At 40.6% G+C, this 17,656-nt stretch overlaps 1 protein-coding gene across 3 annotated transcripts in view; it reads left to right on the top strand.

Annotated features, from left to right (window-relative positions):
• FAM149B1 (family with sequence similarity 149 member B1) overlaps positions 1-17,656 on the top strand; it is a 1,523,608-nt gene that overhangs the window by 175,534 nt on the left and 1,330,418 nt on the right. For all 3 annotated transcript variants that reach the window (XM_044056091.1, XM_044056089.1, XR_006362759.1), the window contains exon 3: positions 12,014-12,156. In XM_044056091.1, coding sequence (XP_043912026.1) covers positions 12,014-12,156 — 143 coding nt within the window. The remainder of the gene's footprint in view (positions 1-12,013; positions 12,157-17,656) is intronic.

Raw genomic sequence — 17,656 nt, 5'->3', positions numbered from 1 at the left:
CAACTGGATGTGCTCGATAGACCTTCAGGATGCGTACTATCATATAAAGATTCACAGGCGCTCCAGAAGGTTTCTCCGCTTTCGGCTGGGAGCCAGTCATTACCAATTCAGAGCACTGCCCTTTGGCCTCACTTCAGCCCCCAGAGTGTTCACCAAATGCATGGCAGTGGTCACAGCTCACCTGAGACGTCGAGGATTCCAAGTGTTTCCTTATTTGGACGACTGGCTCCTCTCCGCCACCTCCAAGGATCAGCTTCTTCGGTCCAGAGACTACACCTTACAGCTTTGCAAGAGTCTAGGAATTTCGGTGAATTTCAAAAAATCCTCTCTGCTGCCTTGCCAATCTATCACCTTTATAGGCGCAGAGTTAGATACCGTCAAAATGTTAGCCAGGCTAACAAATCAAAGGATTCTGGACATCCAGAAATTTGTTCAGCTTCTGTTACAAAGCAACAAGGTCAAAGCCAGATTTGTCTTGAAAGTTCTAGGCCTAATGGCTGCAGCCATTGTTCTTCTTCCACTAGCTCGCTTCCACATGCGTCTCCTGCAGTGGATGTTGTTCACGCAGTGGTCGTACCACGATCTGCCCATGAGACACGAGATCTTAATGACACAGTCTTGCAGGGCTCATCTACGATGGTGGATATCTTCCCCTCTTCTTCATCAGGGCCGACCCTTTGTTCCCCTTCCTCCAGTTGCCACAGTCACCACGGATGCCTCTCTGATCGGGTGGGGGGGCATTATCAGGGCAGGATGGTCCACGGGACGTGGCAACCCATAGAATACCACCTGCACATAAATGTCCTGGAGATGAGAGCAGTGCTTTTAACGTTGCAAGCCCTGGACTTTCTTCCCACAGGGACTATTGCAGTACAGACGGACAACATGTCCGTGGTCTGGTACATCAACAAACAGGGCGGAACCAGGTCCTATCCCTTATGTCGAGAAGCTCTCAGACTTTGGCAATGGGCGATCTCTTCTCAGCGGTTTCTGATAGCAACGCACATCCCGGCAGGTCCAACCTATTGGCGGACAGGCTAAGCAGATCTATTCTGATGCCTCACGAGTGGTCTCTCAATCAGTCTGTAGTGGATCAGATTTTTTCTGAAGTGGGGCACCCTTGTTGCGATCTTTTCGCTACCCCTCAAAACAGCAAGTGCCCAGATTACTTCACACTATTTCCTCTTCCAGGCCAACCCTTGAGAGACTCTCTAACCCAGGATTGGCCTCGGGGACTTCTTTATGCTTTTCCTCCCTTTCCATTGATTCCACAAGTCATTCAGAAAGCCACCGCTTTGAGAGCCAAATTGATCCTCATTGCTCCATATTGGCCTCGACAAATTTGGTTCCCGTCTCTACATCATCACCTTCTGGTGCAGCCCTGGCATCTGGACCCAGTTCGGATCTTTTGATCCACCAGTCGGGTCAGCAGCACCGGGCCATTCATTCTCTCAACCTCACTGCTTGGTTGCTCCACTTCCTTCCTAGCCAGGCTACCAATGATTTCTGACTCAGTCAGAGACATTTTAGTGTCTTCTTTAAAGTCGTCCACTAGAACTGTTTATGCTAGCAAGTGGCGGCGTTTTCTATTTGGGCAAACGCCAGAAATATTGATCCTTTCACCGCTCCTATACATTCTGTTTTGGATTTCCTGGCGGAGGTTTTTCATTCGGGATCGTCATCATCTACAGTCAAAGTACAACTGGCTGCTATTTCCAAATTTCATGTTGGCTTGCAGGACAATAACATCATGTCTCATAGGTTATGCAAAGCCTTTTGAGAGGAGTTTTCTCCTAAAACCGCCTGTGAAACATCCTCCTCCGCAATGGGATCTGAACTTAATGTTGGCATCCCTAATTCTACCTCCTTTCGAACCGTCTGCTACGTGTTCTTTAAAGTTGTTGACATGGAAAACTATATTTTTGCTGGCTGTTACTTCTGCAAGAAGAGTTTCTGAGATTCAGGCCCTCTGTATTCGTTCACCTTATCTGGTGTTTCATAAGGCTAGGGTTTCGCTCAGAACTAACCCTTCCTTTCTTCTCAAGGTTGTATCTCAAGCCAATATTAACCAATCTATTGATCTACCAGTTTTCTTTCCTAACTATTCTGACAGAGCTGAACAGAAGCTGCATTTTTTGGATGTTCATCGTCAGCTCAGGTACTACTTACATAGGACTAAACAAGTTAGAAAATCAGACCAATTGTTTGTCTCCTATGCAGGAAACAGGTTGGGTCTTCCAGTATCTAAAGTGACCTTATCTAGATGGTTGACTTCCACCATTTCCTATGTGTACTCTCTAAGGGGCAAACAACTATCTTCTAAGCCAAAAGCACATTCGACCAGGAGTCTATCCACTTCTGTAGCCTTTCAGGATAGACTTCCCATTGACACTATTTGTGCAGCAGCTACTTGGGCCACGCCTCATACCTTTGTGTCTCATTACAAGTTGGATTTGGCCACCAGAGATAGGGCCAGTTTTGGTTCCACTGTTCTCAAGAGTCTGTTCCATTGAGCCACCCGGGATACAGGTGCTAGGGACGCGGTCCCATCCAGCAAGAATGAAGGCGAGATTGACAACTTAACATTTAGAAGTTATGTACCTACCATAACGTTCCATGTTAGTTGTCTTCTCGCCTTCTTTCTTGGCCCCTCCCTCCTTCCCCCTGGCCTGGACAGATCTTGTAGAGTTCCTATTAGATTGCTTCCTCTGGAGCATTGTTATGAGGACTTCTTTTAGGAACCATGGTTCCTAATTATATTAGGATAAGTCTTTAGCAGGGTTAGTTAGCTGCCAAACGAGATCTGAGGTAGTTCCGCCTTGCATCATGGGATATAGGGTTGCCTCGAGCTGGTAAAAGGAGTTCTCGAGCTAAAGCTAGTGCCGAGTCGGAGCCGAGGATCGGCTCCGAACCCATCCAGCAAGAAAGAAGGCGAGAGAAGACAACTAACATGGAACGTTATGGTAGGTACATAACTTCTAATTCTGTACTGCAGTGATTGCCAGATGATTAGCTCACATCTTTCCCTGGTTAATTGATTTTGAACAAATTGGTTTTGTACTGGGTAGAACCATCCATGATAACTTCTTGAAAGCAAGTTGATTCCTAGAAAATGAAAACAAACCTGATCAAACATTGTTAATTGCAAATCTTGACACCAAGTGCAGTGACATGATTTGTTGATAGTATTTATTTGAAGTACTAAGAGTGGTGGACTTTCCTGAGATGTGGCTGCATTTAATAAACTGTTTTGTAATGCCTTGGCACAAATAAAGATAAGACATAGACGTTCCAAAAAAAAATTTCAGTTAAGCAGAGACACCAGATAGGGGTATTCTTCCCTCTTTTTTTATTAATTTATCTTGAACCCTTGACAAGAAGGTTGAAACAGATGCAAGTAAGGTGCTGTGAACTGCAGGCATTTACTTACAAGTTGGCACTGTTTGCAGAGGACTTACTTCTAATATGGCAGTAGGATAATTTATTTTTGATCTAGAAATCTCTCCCAGATTCCATAGGTTCTTTAAAAAAAGCTTGAGTCTGTTTAAGAAACTGTCTTCATCTATCATACTCTTGGCAATTATTGCTCAAAACTGCAAGAACAAGTCAAAGCTCTTCAAATATTTTTTTTTTATCGATTCCAGACTCTTTAATTCTAAACAATGAAACTCTGCAGAGTTTAGATTTCCTGATGCTGAAAGATTCTTTTCTACACAACTTATCTAGTAAACTATTGTCATCTGACCTCATTTGCCTTGGGACCTTAGAAACGGTGACATTCCACAACTAAATCTAATTAGAATTGCAGCTCTGACATTTTGTCCATGTCTTGCTTTCTTTCTTATATAATGTAGTCTTGAAGTTACACATTTTTCTCAGGATCACATTAATCCATTTATTGATCTTCACTGTTGAAGATTAACCATAACTGAAATATGATGTCTAAAGTAAGTGCATTTCTAACCTTTTCCATATTCATGTATTGGTAATTTATGCTGTTGCATAATGCGTAACTGTCTGCCTACAAACTACTGTCCTGGATAAAATTAATTCACCTAATTGTAGAATTTCTGAGGACATTTTCACTGATGATGCTTTTTATATATTCTGGTGTTGCAGATGTGTTCAGCCAGTTTAGACAATTTATTAAACGTTAACTCTCATTAGGATTCCTAATATGTTTAGGAATAATGATATTAAAATGTGTTGTCTTTGCTTGGCAAAATTTTTCATTACCAAATATTGAACTAGTAGGTTATCTCATTAAAGAAGTGTCAAGCTTTTATAAAATCATTATGCACCTTGAAATTTTCACTCAGATTTTGTGTTTCTTGCAGATTAGTTCCTAGAATTGTGGTGCAATTTAAATGTGGTCTCTTTGGAATATTAAACTTCTAAGGTGTCCAAGTCAAATATTTTTGCTGCATTTACAAACCTGGCTGCTGCTTGTATAAGTTAATACTTGAAAACTCATGAAAGTTTTGGATGTTCTTATACCAGATTTGGATGTTCTTATACCAGATTTGGATGATACATTTTTTGGGTATTTTTGCACTCCTTTGCCTCCACTTCAGAATGTTGCCTGATTGCACTCCTTTACCTCCACTTCAGGGTGTTGCTTAATGGCTGTATTACTAACACCAAGTCTGCCTCTTCATTCTTTTGGATATGAAAGTTGAGTGTTCCCAGGTTGGGCAAAAGTCTGTGGCCCATTCCTTCCCACTTCCGAGAATTCCTATGAGCTTTGATACTTTAAGATAGTGTTGTTCTCCAGTTTAGATATTTTAGTGTTGTGTGTCTTAACTTGGGGAGATGTGCAGATGTCCTTCAAGAATGCAACTGCAGTCATAACATGTGGGTTGTCCTGCCTCAGGCAGCCCTCGGTCGGCCGGATTCCAAAGTCTGGGTCCGACGTCGGCTGATGTCACATTTCTCTCCGACGTCAGAGTGGCTGGAGTACATAAGCATCAGCCGACACCATTTTCTCCAGTCTTTCTTGCCGCGCGGTGCCCGAAGCAGAAGCAGTTCGCAAGTGCCGGTCGGTCAGCTCCTGTATTCTTCGATACCGAAGTCATCAAAAAAGCTATGTACCCCGTTAGGGACCTTTTCTTGCCTCAGCCGATGTCAGAAATTACTGAAAAAGTTAACAATTGTCTTTCTTGTGGTAAACAAATACCTCATAAGGATTTCCACTCTTACTGTCTCCCTTGCCTGGGCCCAGACCACGACGTCTCGGCCTGTGTAGCCTGTGCTCGCTTCAACAAGCGCACTCTCAGGCGCCGGGTGGAGTTCGCTGAAGATTTCTTCGGCGATAAATTTGCTTACACCATGCCGTCAGATCTTCCAACATCGCAAACTCCCAAAAAGCGCAAAGACCGGGACCGACACCCTCGGCCCGCGTCTAGCACCGACTCAACGCCAAAACCTACCGCAAGTGCTCCGGTTTCCTCTGAGACGGTCTCTCCACGGCTCCTAACCGAAGACACCGCATTACCGGCGACTCCGATTCCAGACATTACCCCAACGCCAGTTATCGATTTTCCTCCGGATACTGAAACAGAGGAAATGCCAGAGACCATTGCTGTAGACAAGGTCACTCCTGCATGTGTAGCTGCCAGGCCCCCTATGGCCATGTCTATTAAGGCCTACACTAGGGCTAAGGCAGCCAGCAAAACAAAGCATATTACTTCTAAATCCTTTCCTCAGCCTACTCCAGAGACACAAATTATGTCCATGGCTGCTGATTTAATTTCCATGATTAGAGGTTCACAGGCCCATCCTGAGAGAGGATCCCAGCCTCCTTCTGACAAAAGGCCCCGGGTTGAACCCTCTGACCCTATCCCTTCAGATGAAGAATCTGAGGGCTCTGTCCACTCTGATAGCTAGGAAGAGCTCTTCCAGACCTATGAGGACTCAGATGCAGATGATTCCATCCCCTCGGCCTCCCCTCCTGAGGATATTTCTTTTGGGGAAGTGCTGCACACCATGAGGGAACATTTCAAGTGGCAAGGTCAGGAATATTCTGACTCCAGGAAACGCCTTAGGACTTTCCTTAAGAAGCCTCAGCACAGGCCCTTAGCTATTCCTCCTGTACTTGATGTTCTGGATGATTTGTATTCTGATTCTAGTGCTACCCCTGATTCTCTGCCTCCTGCTCCAGCCAAGCCAGACAGGTATTACAGGGTCCCAGAAACTCATTCCCATTTATTCAGGGCCCATACTGCTGATTTGGAAACTATTTCACAGGGGCCTAAAGGAGTTTCAGCCTCCACCTCTAAAAATTCTTTGCCCTCCAACAGGGAAGCTAGGTCATTAGAGAGATGGGGCAAAAAGGTTTACACATCCACTACCTTATCTATGAGAGCTTTAAATTGCCTTTTTCATATGTTACAATATCAGGATTATCTGTTAGAAGATTTACAAAAAACATTAGCCACTCCTGATCCTTTAGACAGGAAGACTTTGCAGGAAGCTGTACATAACACTCAGCAAGTAAGCAATCACTTCCTGCAGTGTGGATATGATGCACTGGAAGCTTCATGTAGGGGCAGCTATGACAGGGGCAGTCATCCGTAGACATGCTTGGTTAAAGGATCAACCTCTACCAGATCATGTTAAAGCAAAACTTCTGGATGCACCTTTGGAAAAGAACAAGCTTTTTGGTGCAAATGCTAAGGATGTGTTAAAGACCATCGAAGAAAAAGCAAAATCAGTTCAGACGGTGAAAGATTTCCTTCAGGTACAACCCCCCAGATTCAGTAGGAATTGGCCTTCAAAAAACTGGTCCTTTCCCAACCCAGAAAAGTTTCAAAGGGGTAAGAACAGACGTGGCCGAGGAAGAGGCCAGTACAGAGGCCCTTACAGGGGACGACAATGGCAGCCAGGAAATCAAAGAAGTGACGCAGGGGTTTCACCTGCCCCACAACCACAATCTCAATGACTTTCCTCTACTACCGCCTACCAGGGAACAAATAGAAGCTCCCTTGGGCGGGAAATTATCTCTGTTTGCAGAAAATTGGCACAGACTGACAAAGGACAAATGGATTTTGGACATTATAGACCGAGGGTACAGGTTTCATTTTCATACCTTACCAAGAAAACAAGGCATGCCAAACCTACCACAAAACCAGAGGGCAGAGGCTATCAAGCAAATCACTCGGCTGACTCGGATGAAAGCAATAGAAAGAGTTCCACAACAAGAGCAGAACCAAGGGTTTTACTCAAGACTGTTCCTTGTTCCAAGAAAAGAATCTCAATGGAGACCAATACTGGACTTGTCCGCATTAAACACCTTCCTAATAGTACCAAAGTTCAAAATGCTGACTTTACAGCAGCTCCTTCCCATGCTGGGCAAGGGGTCTTGGCTGATTACTCTGGACCTCAAGGAGGCATACCTGCATGTCCCTATCAGACACAGCTGCAGAAGATACCTCAGATTTCTTGCAGGGCCAGAGCATTATCAATTCTCAGCATTGCCATTTGGCTTATCTACTGCGCCCAGAGTATTCACAAAATGCCTGGCTTCAGTAATTGCTCATTGCAGGCTCCAGGGAATACAAATTTACCCGTACCTGGACGACTGCCTTATACAAGCGGACAACAAATTGATGTTGACAAAAAACCTGGATTATGTCATACGATTACTTCAAGCTCTGGGATACACAGTCAACTTCCAAAGGTCAAGACTGCAGCCATCCCAGCAAATAATCTTCCTAGGAGCCAAACTAGACACAGCTTCTCAGATGGCTTACCTGACAGAAGACAAGCAAGAAAAGTTAACTCATTACTTCAAAGGTTTAGCAAAACTCACCCAGATGACTGCAAGGAGATTCCTACAGGCCCTGGGTTACATGGCATCCTGCATTCTACTGGTTCCATTAGCAAGGCTACACATGAGAAAGCTTCAATGGTACCTAAAAAGCATTTAGTCTCAACACAGCAACAACTTGGAGACAATCATACTGCTCATTCCATGCCTGCAAAAGGAATTCTTATGGTGGGCCTCTGTGAGCCAGGCAAACACAGGTATGTCATTCAAAAAACCACAGATAACACAGACCATGACCACAGACGCCTCAGACCTTGGATGGGGGGCGCACATGGAAGGCAGGTGTATTCAAGGACAATGGACTCCAAAGGAAACACATCTGCATATAAACCAAAAGGAAATGCTGGCAGTAATGCATGCCATCGAGGCCTTTCAACACCAACTCCAGCAAGGCCATTTACTGATACGGACAGACAACACCACTGTGATGTGGTACATAAACAAGCAAGGGGGCACCCACTCTTACCCCCTTTGCAGACTGACAATGCATCTTTGGGAGAAATCACTGAGCCTAAACATCCAGTTACTATCCCAGTTTGTTCCAGGAAAAGACAATGTGTTGGCGGACAGCCTAAGCAGGAATTTCACAGAGCCACACGAGTGGAGGTTACATCCGAAGGCCTTCAGACAACTCACTTCGACATGGGGCAAGCCAGAAGTGGACCTATTTGCATCTCACCTCAACCATCTTCTGCCAAAATTCTGCACAAGGACATATCATCCAAAAGCTTGGAAAATAGATGCCCTCTCATTCAACTGGAACTCCCTAACAATCTATGCATTCCCACCTCTGCCACTGATGACCTCAGTATTACTAAAGATCAAAGCAGAGAGACCCAAGGGAATCATAATAGCTCGGACTGGCCAAGACAACACTGGTACCCACTACTACGGAGCTTATGTCACACCAGGAGGTGGGCCCTTCCCCAATGGCCTCTACTTTTGACTCAACACAATTTCGAAACAGTGCATCCAAATCTTCAGACACTGCAGCTAACAGCCTGGGAGATCCCATGAATAACTACAGCCTATCTCTCTCCAAGGAAGTTCAGCGGATACTGACAGAGGCTCGAAGACCATCCACCAGAAAGGTTTACTTAGCAAAGTGGAAAAGATTCAGCAATTGGAATACCAGCAAGGGACATGATGCATCTTTGTTGAACATCCCACTCATCTTGGAATATTTGGCAGACATGTTAAAGAACGGCCTATCATATTCTTCCATAAAGATACACGCATCTGCTATTTCAGCTAGATACAACACTGATCCTCCTGTTTTTTCACACCCTTTACTAAGGCAATTCCTCAGGGGAATCAAAAACATTAAGCCACCAAGAAAGGCCCCGTGCCAGCCTGGGACCTCAATTTTGTCCTAGGAAAAACTGACTCTACCTCCTTTTGAGCCAGCAGCTACAGTTGACTTGCAATTTCTCTCATGGAAGACAGCTTTCCTGTTGGCAATTACCTCAGCAAGAAGGGTTTCAGAGCTACAGGCCCTGATGGCAATATCACCCTTTATTATTTTTCACAGAGATAGGGTTTCATTAAGGACCAACCCTACTTTTATGCCAAAGGTGGTATCTAGGGTTTCTTTAAATCAAGCAATTCATCTGCCTGCTTTCTTCCCCAATCCTGAGAATAGGGGGGAAAGACTGTTGCATACCTTGGACATTCACAGACAACTTCGATACTACCTGGACAGAACCAAAGCCAGTAGGAAGTCTGAACAACTTTTTGTAGCTTACGCCCCTGCAGTCTAAGGAAAAGCAATTTCAAAACAGACTATTTCTAAATGGATTGGACATTGCATCAGATTATGTTACTCCTTTCATGGAAAGACTGTTCCAGCCAATGTCAGACCACATTCCACCAGAGCTACAGCCACCTCTACAGCATTCTTAAGAGGGGTGCCTACCAAGGACATTCTAGAAGCTGCTACATGGAGCTCCGTGCATACATTCTCCAAACACTACAATCTCCCTCTATACTCCAGATCCAGAGCAGGCTTTGCTTCGGCAGTCCTGCAGGGTTTGATTGCCACACCATCTTTGTCCTAGAGCATACCTCCTCCCCCAGCTAAGCTATGGTATTCTACCCACATGTTATGACTGCAGTTGCATTCTTGAAGGACATAGTACAGTTTTGTACCTACCATAAATGTAGATGTCCGATAGACATGCAACTGCAGTCGGATTTTCCCTCCCTCCATACCCCTCTATGCCTAGGGTCCACTCCTATCCCTGTTACTCTTAGCTGGGGATATCTGTTATGGTGTATTTGTTTTATTGCTCATTTGTTTGTTTGGAATCCTGTTTTTGTCTTACAATTTGATTACAGCCTTCCTTGGAGGGCACCTGGCATCTGGGGCAAGAAACACTGAAGAAAATGGCGTCGGCTGATGCTTATGTACTCCAGCCACTCTGACGTCGGAGAGAAATACGACATCAGCTGATGTCGGACCCAGACTTTGGAATCCGGCCGACCGAGGGCTGCCTGAGGCAGGACAACCCACATGTTATGACTGCAGTTGCATGTCTATCGGACATCTACATTTATGGTAGGTACAAAACTGTACTTTTCATTGAAGATTCTGTAAGGTATCCGTTTAGAGAGATGTCCAATTTCATTGAAGATTCTGTTGGGTATCAGTGACAGCTGTAGTAATTAATTGGGTAAAACTTGTACTCTAGATCTGATCTTTGCAAAGTGGTGTGATAGTGTTTTAGGAGGACTTGCTCCATCTCTTTCCATCTTATAAACTACCTCTGAGCTCACACCATTGCTGATGAAAAAGGTGGAGTATCTATGATCTCAGTCTTAATGAACATGCTAAATGGTTCCATGTGTATGTCATTTAAGGATGCATTTTGGAGCAAGAAGGTATATAAAGAACTGCAATGTAAATAGTCATATCAGGGTTCAAGATATATGAATGACATTCAGATATAACCAGGAAACGTTTTGGGTATGAGGTAGTAAAGTCACTACCCATGGCAGTTTAAGGAAGCATTTACTAATCAGCCCTTCAAAAACTAATGTACATATGCATGGGACATGTTAAGTATTAGTGGGAGTGTAAGCTGTATACTTTGTATCTGAAGGTGAAATTTAATTAACTCTCTTTTTGAGTAATTGTGCATCCCTGGATAAGACTGTTCACGTCATTAACCAGAAGAAGAAAAAATACCTAGGCTTCTGTCTTAACACTACACTTAATTGTCTTGTCCATACTGAGAATCTGTCATGCTACCTGAGAGAGGACATCAGTGTTAAGTAGGGACGCTAGGCATTCAGTTCAGAAAAGGGTTATTTTCCTTTTTGGATTTTTGGAATTTGAATTGCCTGCTATCACTGCAGTTCCAGCTACTAGTGTTCAGAAATCATAACAGGTTGTACAAAATTAACAGATTTATTCAACAAGTTCCAAAGGCTGAAGACAACTGTGTCACTTTTAAAGATGCAACTTTGTGGCTAGTGTGATGAAGAACAGAACTCTTGCTAAACAGTGATCATTTTTAAAATGTTATGTTTAGATTTTTACTGCTTTAAACCATAAAAAGTCTTTCGGCTTTTCCCGATTAGGGGTCGCCACAGCAGATCACCAGTCCGCTAATGAGTGGCAGTGTCGAGTTGCCAGCCCGTCGCCCAACCTTCAAAGAAGGAACACCCACACACATACCTGCATGTCTTTAGTGTTCACTCAACCGTGGGGAGGACATGCAGACTGCACAGAAGGCACTCCAGCTGAGAATTGAACTGGAGAACCTCTTGCCGTGAGGCGACAATGCTAACCGCTGTACCACCGCAGCCTACCTTACTGCTTTTAACCATGCACTTTAATATTTGCTAGGCACTCAAGTCTTTTTATTTTAAGTTCTCTGTTATTCTCTGTCACTCCTTGTTTTATAACGGGAAAGATTTTAGCATTCCTGGCACTTGTAGATACCTACACACAAAACTCTGTCTTGTTTACTGCTTTCATCCATGAGCAACACATCAAGTACTAAACCATGCCTAGCTCATCCATTAAGTTTTTGGTACATCAGAACTACCAGTGTTAGACAGTCTTTAAGTGATATTCAGCTATTAAAGTATTGCATTTTTTTATTTAAGGCAGTCACAAAATAACACTGTTTATGAATTCTGAATATGAGAAGCATATAATCTTCTGATCCTTTCTTGCAGGAATTTGACAAGTCAGCCACCCAACAAGTGCAATGTCTGTTTGGAGAAATTGATGAGTTTCTTTATGAGAACAAGAGAAGCACAGAACAGTGGAATTTGCAGGATGAATGCAAGCAGTGGGCATCACGTTTTCCCCATCTCAGGTAGGGTGGTTTCATTTTAATAGCAGCAACACACCAAACAGCCAATGCCTTTCTTCACTTTATTTAGACCATTTAGACCTGGTACCTCGGCAGTTCGCCTTCAAGGATCACATTTGCTTGCTACAAACAATTAGTTTATATAGCACATATCCAAACAATTAAGCAATGATTCAATTAATATAACATTCCTTATTTAAAGTGACCTTGTCAATAACAATATTCTACACATATTATAGAAAATACAAACAAAAATAATACCCCTAAATTCATTTTAAATGGAAAACTTATTCTTTAAAAGATAAAAATTCATTTTATATACCAAAATGTTGGTGTGTTGCTGCTAAAATTTCGCTGTTGCTGTGTGTTTTTATCTGGTTTCATTTTAATCTCTGATGCATTTGAAAGAGCTTGGCTAGGGTACACTACAAACATTAAGGTAGTGATAAAACCTTACCACAAATCATTAAAATCGGGTTTCTTGTTAAACTCTTGGCTGTGTTTTGACTATTGATCATAACATTGTTAATCCTCTACATATTTTTTCTCATTTATGACCCACATGGTTATTGTAATCTGACAGTATGTCATATTGTTAAAGTTGTGAGCTGCTAATCAGCTTCACCCTATAACCATGTCTTTGATTGTCTTAATTTCCATTTGTATATGTTTTATTTATTTTTGTTTGTATATGCTGACTCTACACAAACCACTTAATCAAAATGATATTTTCTCAGCTTCCAGTGAAAAGACCTGCTATGTCTTAAAATCAGTTACCTGTGATTTCACTCGTTATATTGGCTAGTAGTGTATTCATGGCTAGACCAGTATTTCTTTCTTGTATCATTCCTTAACTTGAATCTTGATAATAATTATTTTTTCTTTAAAATTCACTGTTCATTTCCTGGGCTGCTTCTCTGTGGGTTTTTTATGCATGTATGTACCATACATTGGTTATTTCTGTATTCATTCATTTATGTTCATGGTCACAGACACTTTATTTTCCACAGATAGATACTGTCAGGAGTGACTGGTTTTTGAGAATTCTGATTTTTGTTTTATAGTTTGTGTACTTATTTTTTGCCTTGTTTTATTACAATGTTCAATTATTGTCTTGGCATTGTTACAGTTCTAGGTTAGGGTCAAAATATAAGCCTTCTTAAAAATAATAGTAATAATAATAATAATAAGCCTTTGTACTTATTTATGTGAAACTAAGATAATTAACATTTTATGCTGTAGGAGAAGCTGAGAAATACAGTATTTAAAGCACATAAATGGGCCATTGTTGTCAGACGAAACTGCTGTTTGAGTATTCCTTTTTCTTTTTCATCAATTGCATGCTTGCAGTTTTATTTATTTATTTGCCTTTCGTTTTCCTGCAGTGTTATTTTATTTTAAAGATTTTACTTGGTATGGACCAGTAGATAAACCTTGTATTTCTTTCTTTAAAGCCAAAGGGATTACCTGTTTCCTGAATTTTGTGATAAAATGTGAATGCATTTTTATTACAGGTAGAGACAAACCAAGACTTTAGAGAAAGCTGCTAGAAAGTAATGCTTTGTGAGTACTTCTGACTTTTTTGGTTGATAGTGTACTTTTTCTTGCATTGTTTTATTGCAATATTGTTTACTTTAAAAATATTTGATTAGGTCTAAAAATCAAAACATTTACATCTTTCACTGAGTCTAAAGGGATGAACAATTCTAAATAGTGGGAGGAGATGACAAATAGAATTTTTTAAGGCAAGGAAAACAGTTCAACATTTTCTTGTGGGAACTGCTAGGAAGTACTGTTCTTTAGTTAATAATTTTGTATGCTTTCACAGTTTCGTTCTTCTTTGTTCTTGTTTTATATTTCTATTGGAGTTTAAAAGCTTGGAGGTTATGGCCAGAAAGCAAATAATTTGATCTGAAATTGGGAGTTTCATCTTCATTACCTTTAGGACTGAGACTGACAAAATGTAGCATGACATTTAGAAGTTTCCCAGGCTACCTGGCCCTTTACCTTTTCTCATAAACCTGTAAATGTAAAGACTGTTCTCCAAATCTCTTTATGCCATGTGAAGCTACATTTGAGCATTTTTTATTCTTTCTGCCTCCCTCGGTGTCCCCCATTTTCTTGACATTATTATTCTTGCTGTTTAATTATTATTTGTACTGGCTTCCTGTTTGGTGCCTTATAAAAATTTATGAATTTGCTGCTTTACTACTTGAAAAGATTTTTTTTTTGCATCTTCCATCCCTTTCGTGGAGTGTTTTATGGTTTTTGAATATGTTCTTCTCAAGTTGATTCAGTTCATGTAACTTTGGCCCTGTCAACAACCGTGCTCAGGCTTTGATATTACTTGTGACAATGCATGTGTCTGACTCTTGGATATTTTTTCATTTGCCCACTTTACTTTTGAGATTGGTAACATTGTTATTGACTTTCATCTCAACTATGACTTCCATCTACATCTTTATTTTTGCTGACCTCCATGTTGACTTCAACCTCAGTTCTGGGTCATGCATTTAATCTTATTTTTGAGGCCAGTATTCTCAATATCACTCTCCCATGTTATCTTTAACCTTGGCTCTTGGTCAGTTATAGAGCCCTTTATTTTCAGCCCTCCATGTTGACTTTCATGTTTACATCACCTTGGCTCAGGGCTGATAGTCACACTCTAGGTTGTTGGGAATTAATCCTTCTCAACAGTCTACACCTATTTGCTCATCGGGTTGAGAGAGCCTGTTATGTCAAAATCAGTCTTAACATTGATCATGTTTTTGACGTAAACCCTTGCTAGCCCTTTATGTTTTTCATGACCCTTCTCAATGCTGGCCTAGCCTGTCTAGGTTGATCTTTTTGACATTGAGATGATCATGTCATGACTGTGACTGAGTTCTTGACTCAGTGAAGATAACATTATTCAAGGTCAGACTTTATATCTGAGATGGTAAATAAGAGGCGAGTAGAAGTTGATCCTATTCTTTTCATCCTCCTTTGTGACTTTTCTTAACATGGATTTTAGAGTTCTGGTAAAATACTGCCCTATGCCTTCTGTTTGGGGGGAGTGATAAAGTGATGTCCTGAATGGTTTCACTTTAAAATGATGATGTTGGTGATGTATGATTTTAGACATAAAGGCAATTCCCTAATAAATGGGTATTTTTGGTATAGCCAGCTCCCTTGCTCTAAATTTGGTGTTGGCTTTTTCAGAGTGGGATTGTTTTTGTGTATTTCGTAGCAAAGTCCAAAAATTACCAGTATATAATGAAATCCATTTGTGAACCTGACCAGTGTCTCAGTGATATCCACTGCAATCCTCTCAAATATTCCTTTTTAGAGGTATGGGAATAGGGAGATTTAAAGCAGGGTTTATGGTTGTTTTGCATCACTTAGGACATCGTACACAAAACTGATTTTTACTTGTGTTATGCCCGGCGAATAAAATATGGCTAGAACTCTAGCCTTGATTTCCTCTTTAATTAGATGCTCCCAAAAGCAAAGCTGTGCATCACTATTATCACCAAATTCTTGAAGGGTTTAGATATCCACAGCTGGTACACTATATTTGTTTTTTTTTGTTTTTTTTTAATCCTATGTAGTAAGTCATTTTTAATTTGAAGTAGGGATATTTGCTGTAGGCTGTTCTGTTATCATTCTAGTTACATTCTCTCTCTGGCTTTACTCATAGTTTTGTCCTCCCACTGAACCTTTTAAAATATAGCCAATTTTCATGGCAGTCAGCCCCAATGGCTACTAAATAATTTGTGGTATTGAAAAGGCTGTTTGAAAACTACTACAAGTTTGGAGATATACTATGTTAATTCAAGGTTAGTTAGGACAGAATGTTGCAGCCAAGTAAATTAAGTTTAAAATGCTTTATTTGTAAAGTAATTAGTTATGCTATGCTTACAGATTTCATGGTATGAAATATAGTTATGACAATCACCCTTGGTTGGTCTGGAACCTAGTAATAGGTACTGCTTGCTGGATATTTTACTTGCCTCTTACAGGAATTAACTACATCATGTACCACACACACTTTTAAATAACATACTAAGAATATATGATACCTTATTTACATCATGGTGTCCATCTCTTACTGTGTGCATGGTGGCATTTTTTTTCATAAGTCACTCGGCTCCATTGTTTAAAGGCATTAGAAATGCATCTTTTATGTCAGTCTGCCAGAGAGGATATAGTTTACCAAGTGATATGATGGCTGCCATATATTGTGGCAACACATATGGCTATAGAAACACTTTTATGACTGGGACTCCAAAGAGCCAAGTCAACACTTGACATTTATAAGCACTTTAGACGTGGAGAATATTTACAATTAAATATCATTTTCCCAAGGAAATCCTTCCAAAGAAACTGCAGTTTAAGAATTAGGTGAACCTGCATTCTTATCTTTAAAGATGGAATAGTGTGGCTGCATTTGGCTTGTTCTCAAACACAAGTTATAAAACAGAAAAAAATACTTTCATATTTTAGAATGTAAACATCATTTTTTGTTGCACATCTCAGATAAAATTTGAGTAATGTTAAATTTCTCAGTTATTTAAAATGACTTTAATTACACACATGTATCTATTCTTTTTTTGCTCAAAAATTTTTTCAGTTAAAATAACATTTACATAATATTTTTAAATATCATTTTAAACAACTATATACAATATTTACAATAGCCTGACTTTCAACTATATACACTGTATGTTATTAAATATAGAATTAACAGATCAGTTATCCAAAATACAATAATGATTATTGCAGAGTGTCCAACAAAGATATAACTTTCTTCTAAGGATTATTTACCAGTGGCTTGGGATAGATTTGTAGTTCTTTGATTTTTATTTCCATCAATGCAGTTGTCTTCAGTAAAGTGTAGAATTCTTCCAAGGTCGGGGGTGTATTTGAATTCCACCTTCTCGTTACGCATTTCCTAGATATAGCAGGTATTGTCCATAACAAATACATATTTGTCTTATTCAGGTAGGGACCTTCATTTACATTTAGTATAATCAATGTTTTAGTTAAGGTAAAGGATTCATTAAGTAAAGCTTGTAAAAAATGATTGATTCCATTCCAATATAATGCATCTATTCTTGAGGTGCAAGTATTACATGCACACTGCTGACCAAGGTTTTATTGCCACTTTCCATCTGTGATCGATACTAATTCTGAACATATTTATGAAGTAATTAAATAGAAATATTTTATACCTGAAGATACATATCTCACCAGGAGGTAATGAGAGACTTGTTGCATTATTTTATCACAGAGATTACAATAGGTAAACTTAACAAGGTATGATGTACCTCCTTAAAATAACAGAGTGTTCAGCTTGCTGGGCACAAGACTTTAACCTCAATGAATAAATCTTGTCCTTTGCTAATACACAAATAAATGTAAACAACTCACTGTGAAGCTCTGAAGAAAGAGCATAATTTTCTCTTATACTGCTGGCTATCTGCCACACATATACCTGCAGCATGCATGGCAATATTACTGA

Source organism: Protopterus annectens, chromosome 14.part0 (assembly GCF_019279795.1).
Source record: "Protopterus annectens isolate FY-2018-M chromosome 14.part0, PAN1.0, whole genome shotgun sequence".
Taxonomy (NCBI): domain Eukaryota; kingdom Metazoa; phylum Chordata; order Ceratodontiformes; family Protopteridae; genus Protopterus; species Protopterus annectens.
Note: the sequence above shows the minus strand (reverse complement) of the source record. Positions and strands in the feature narration are given on the sequence as shown.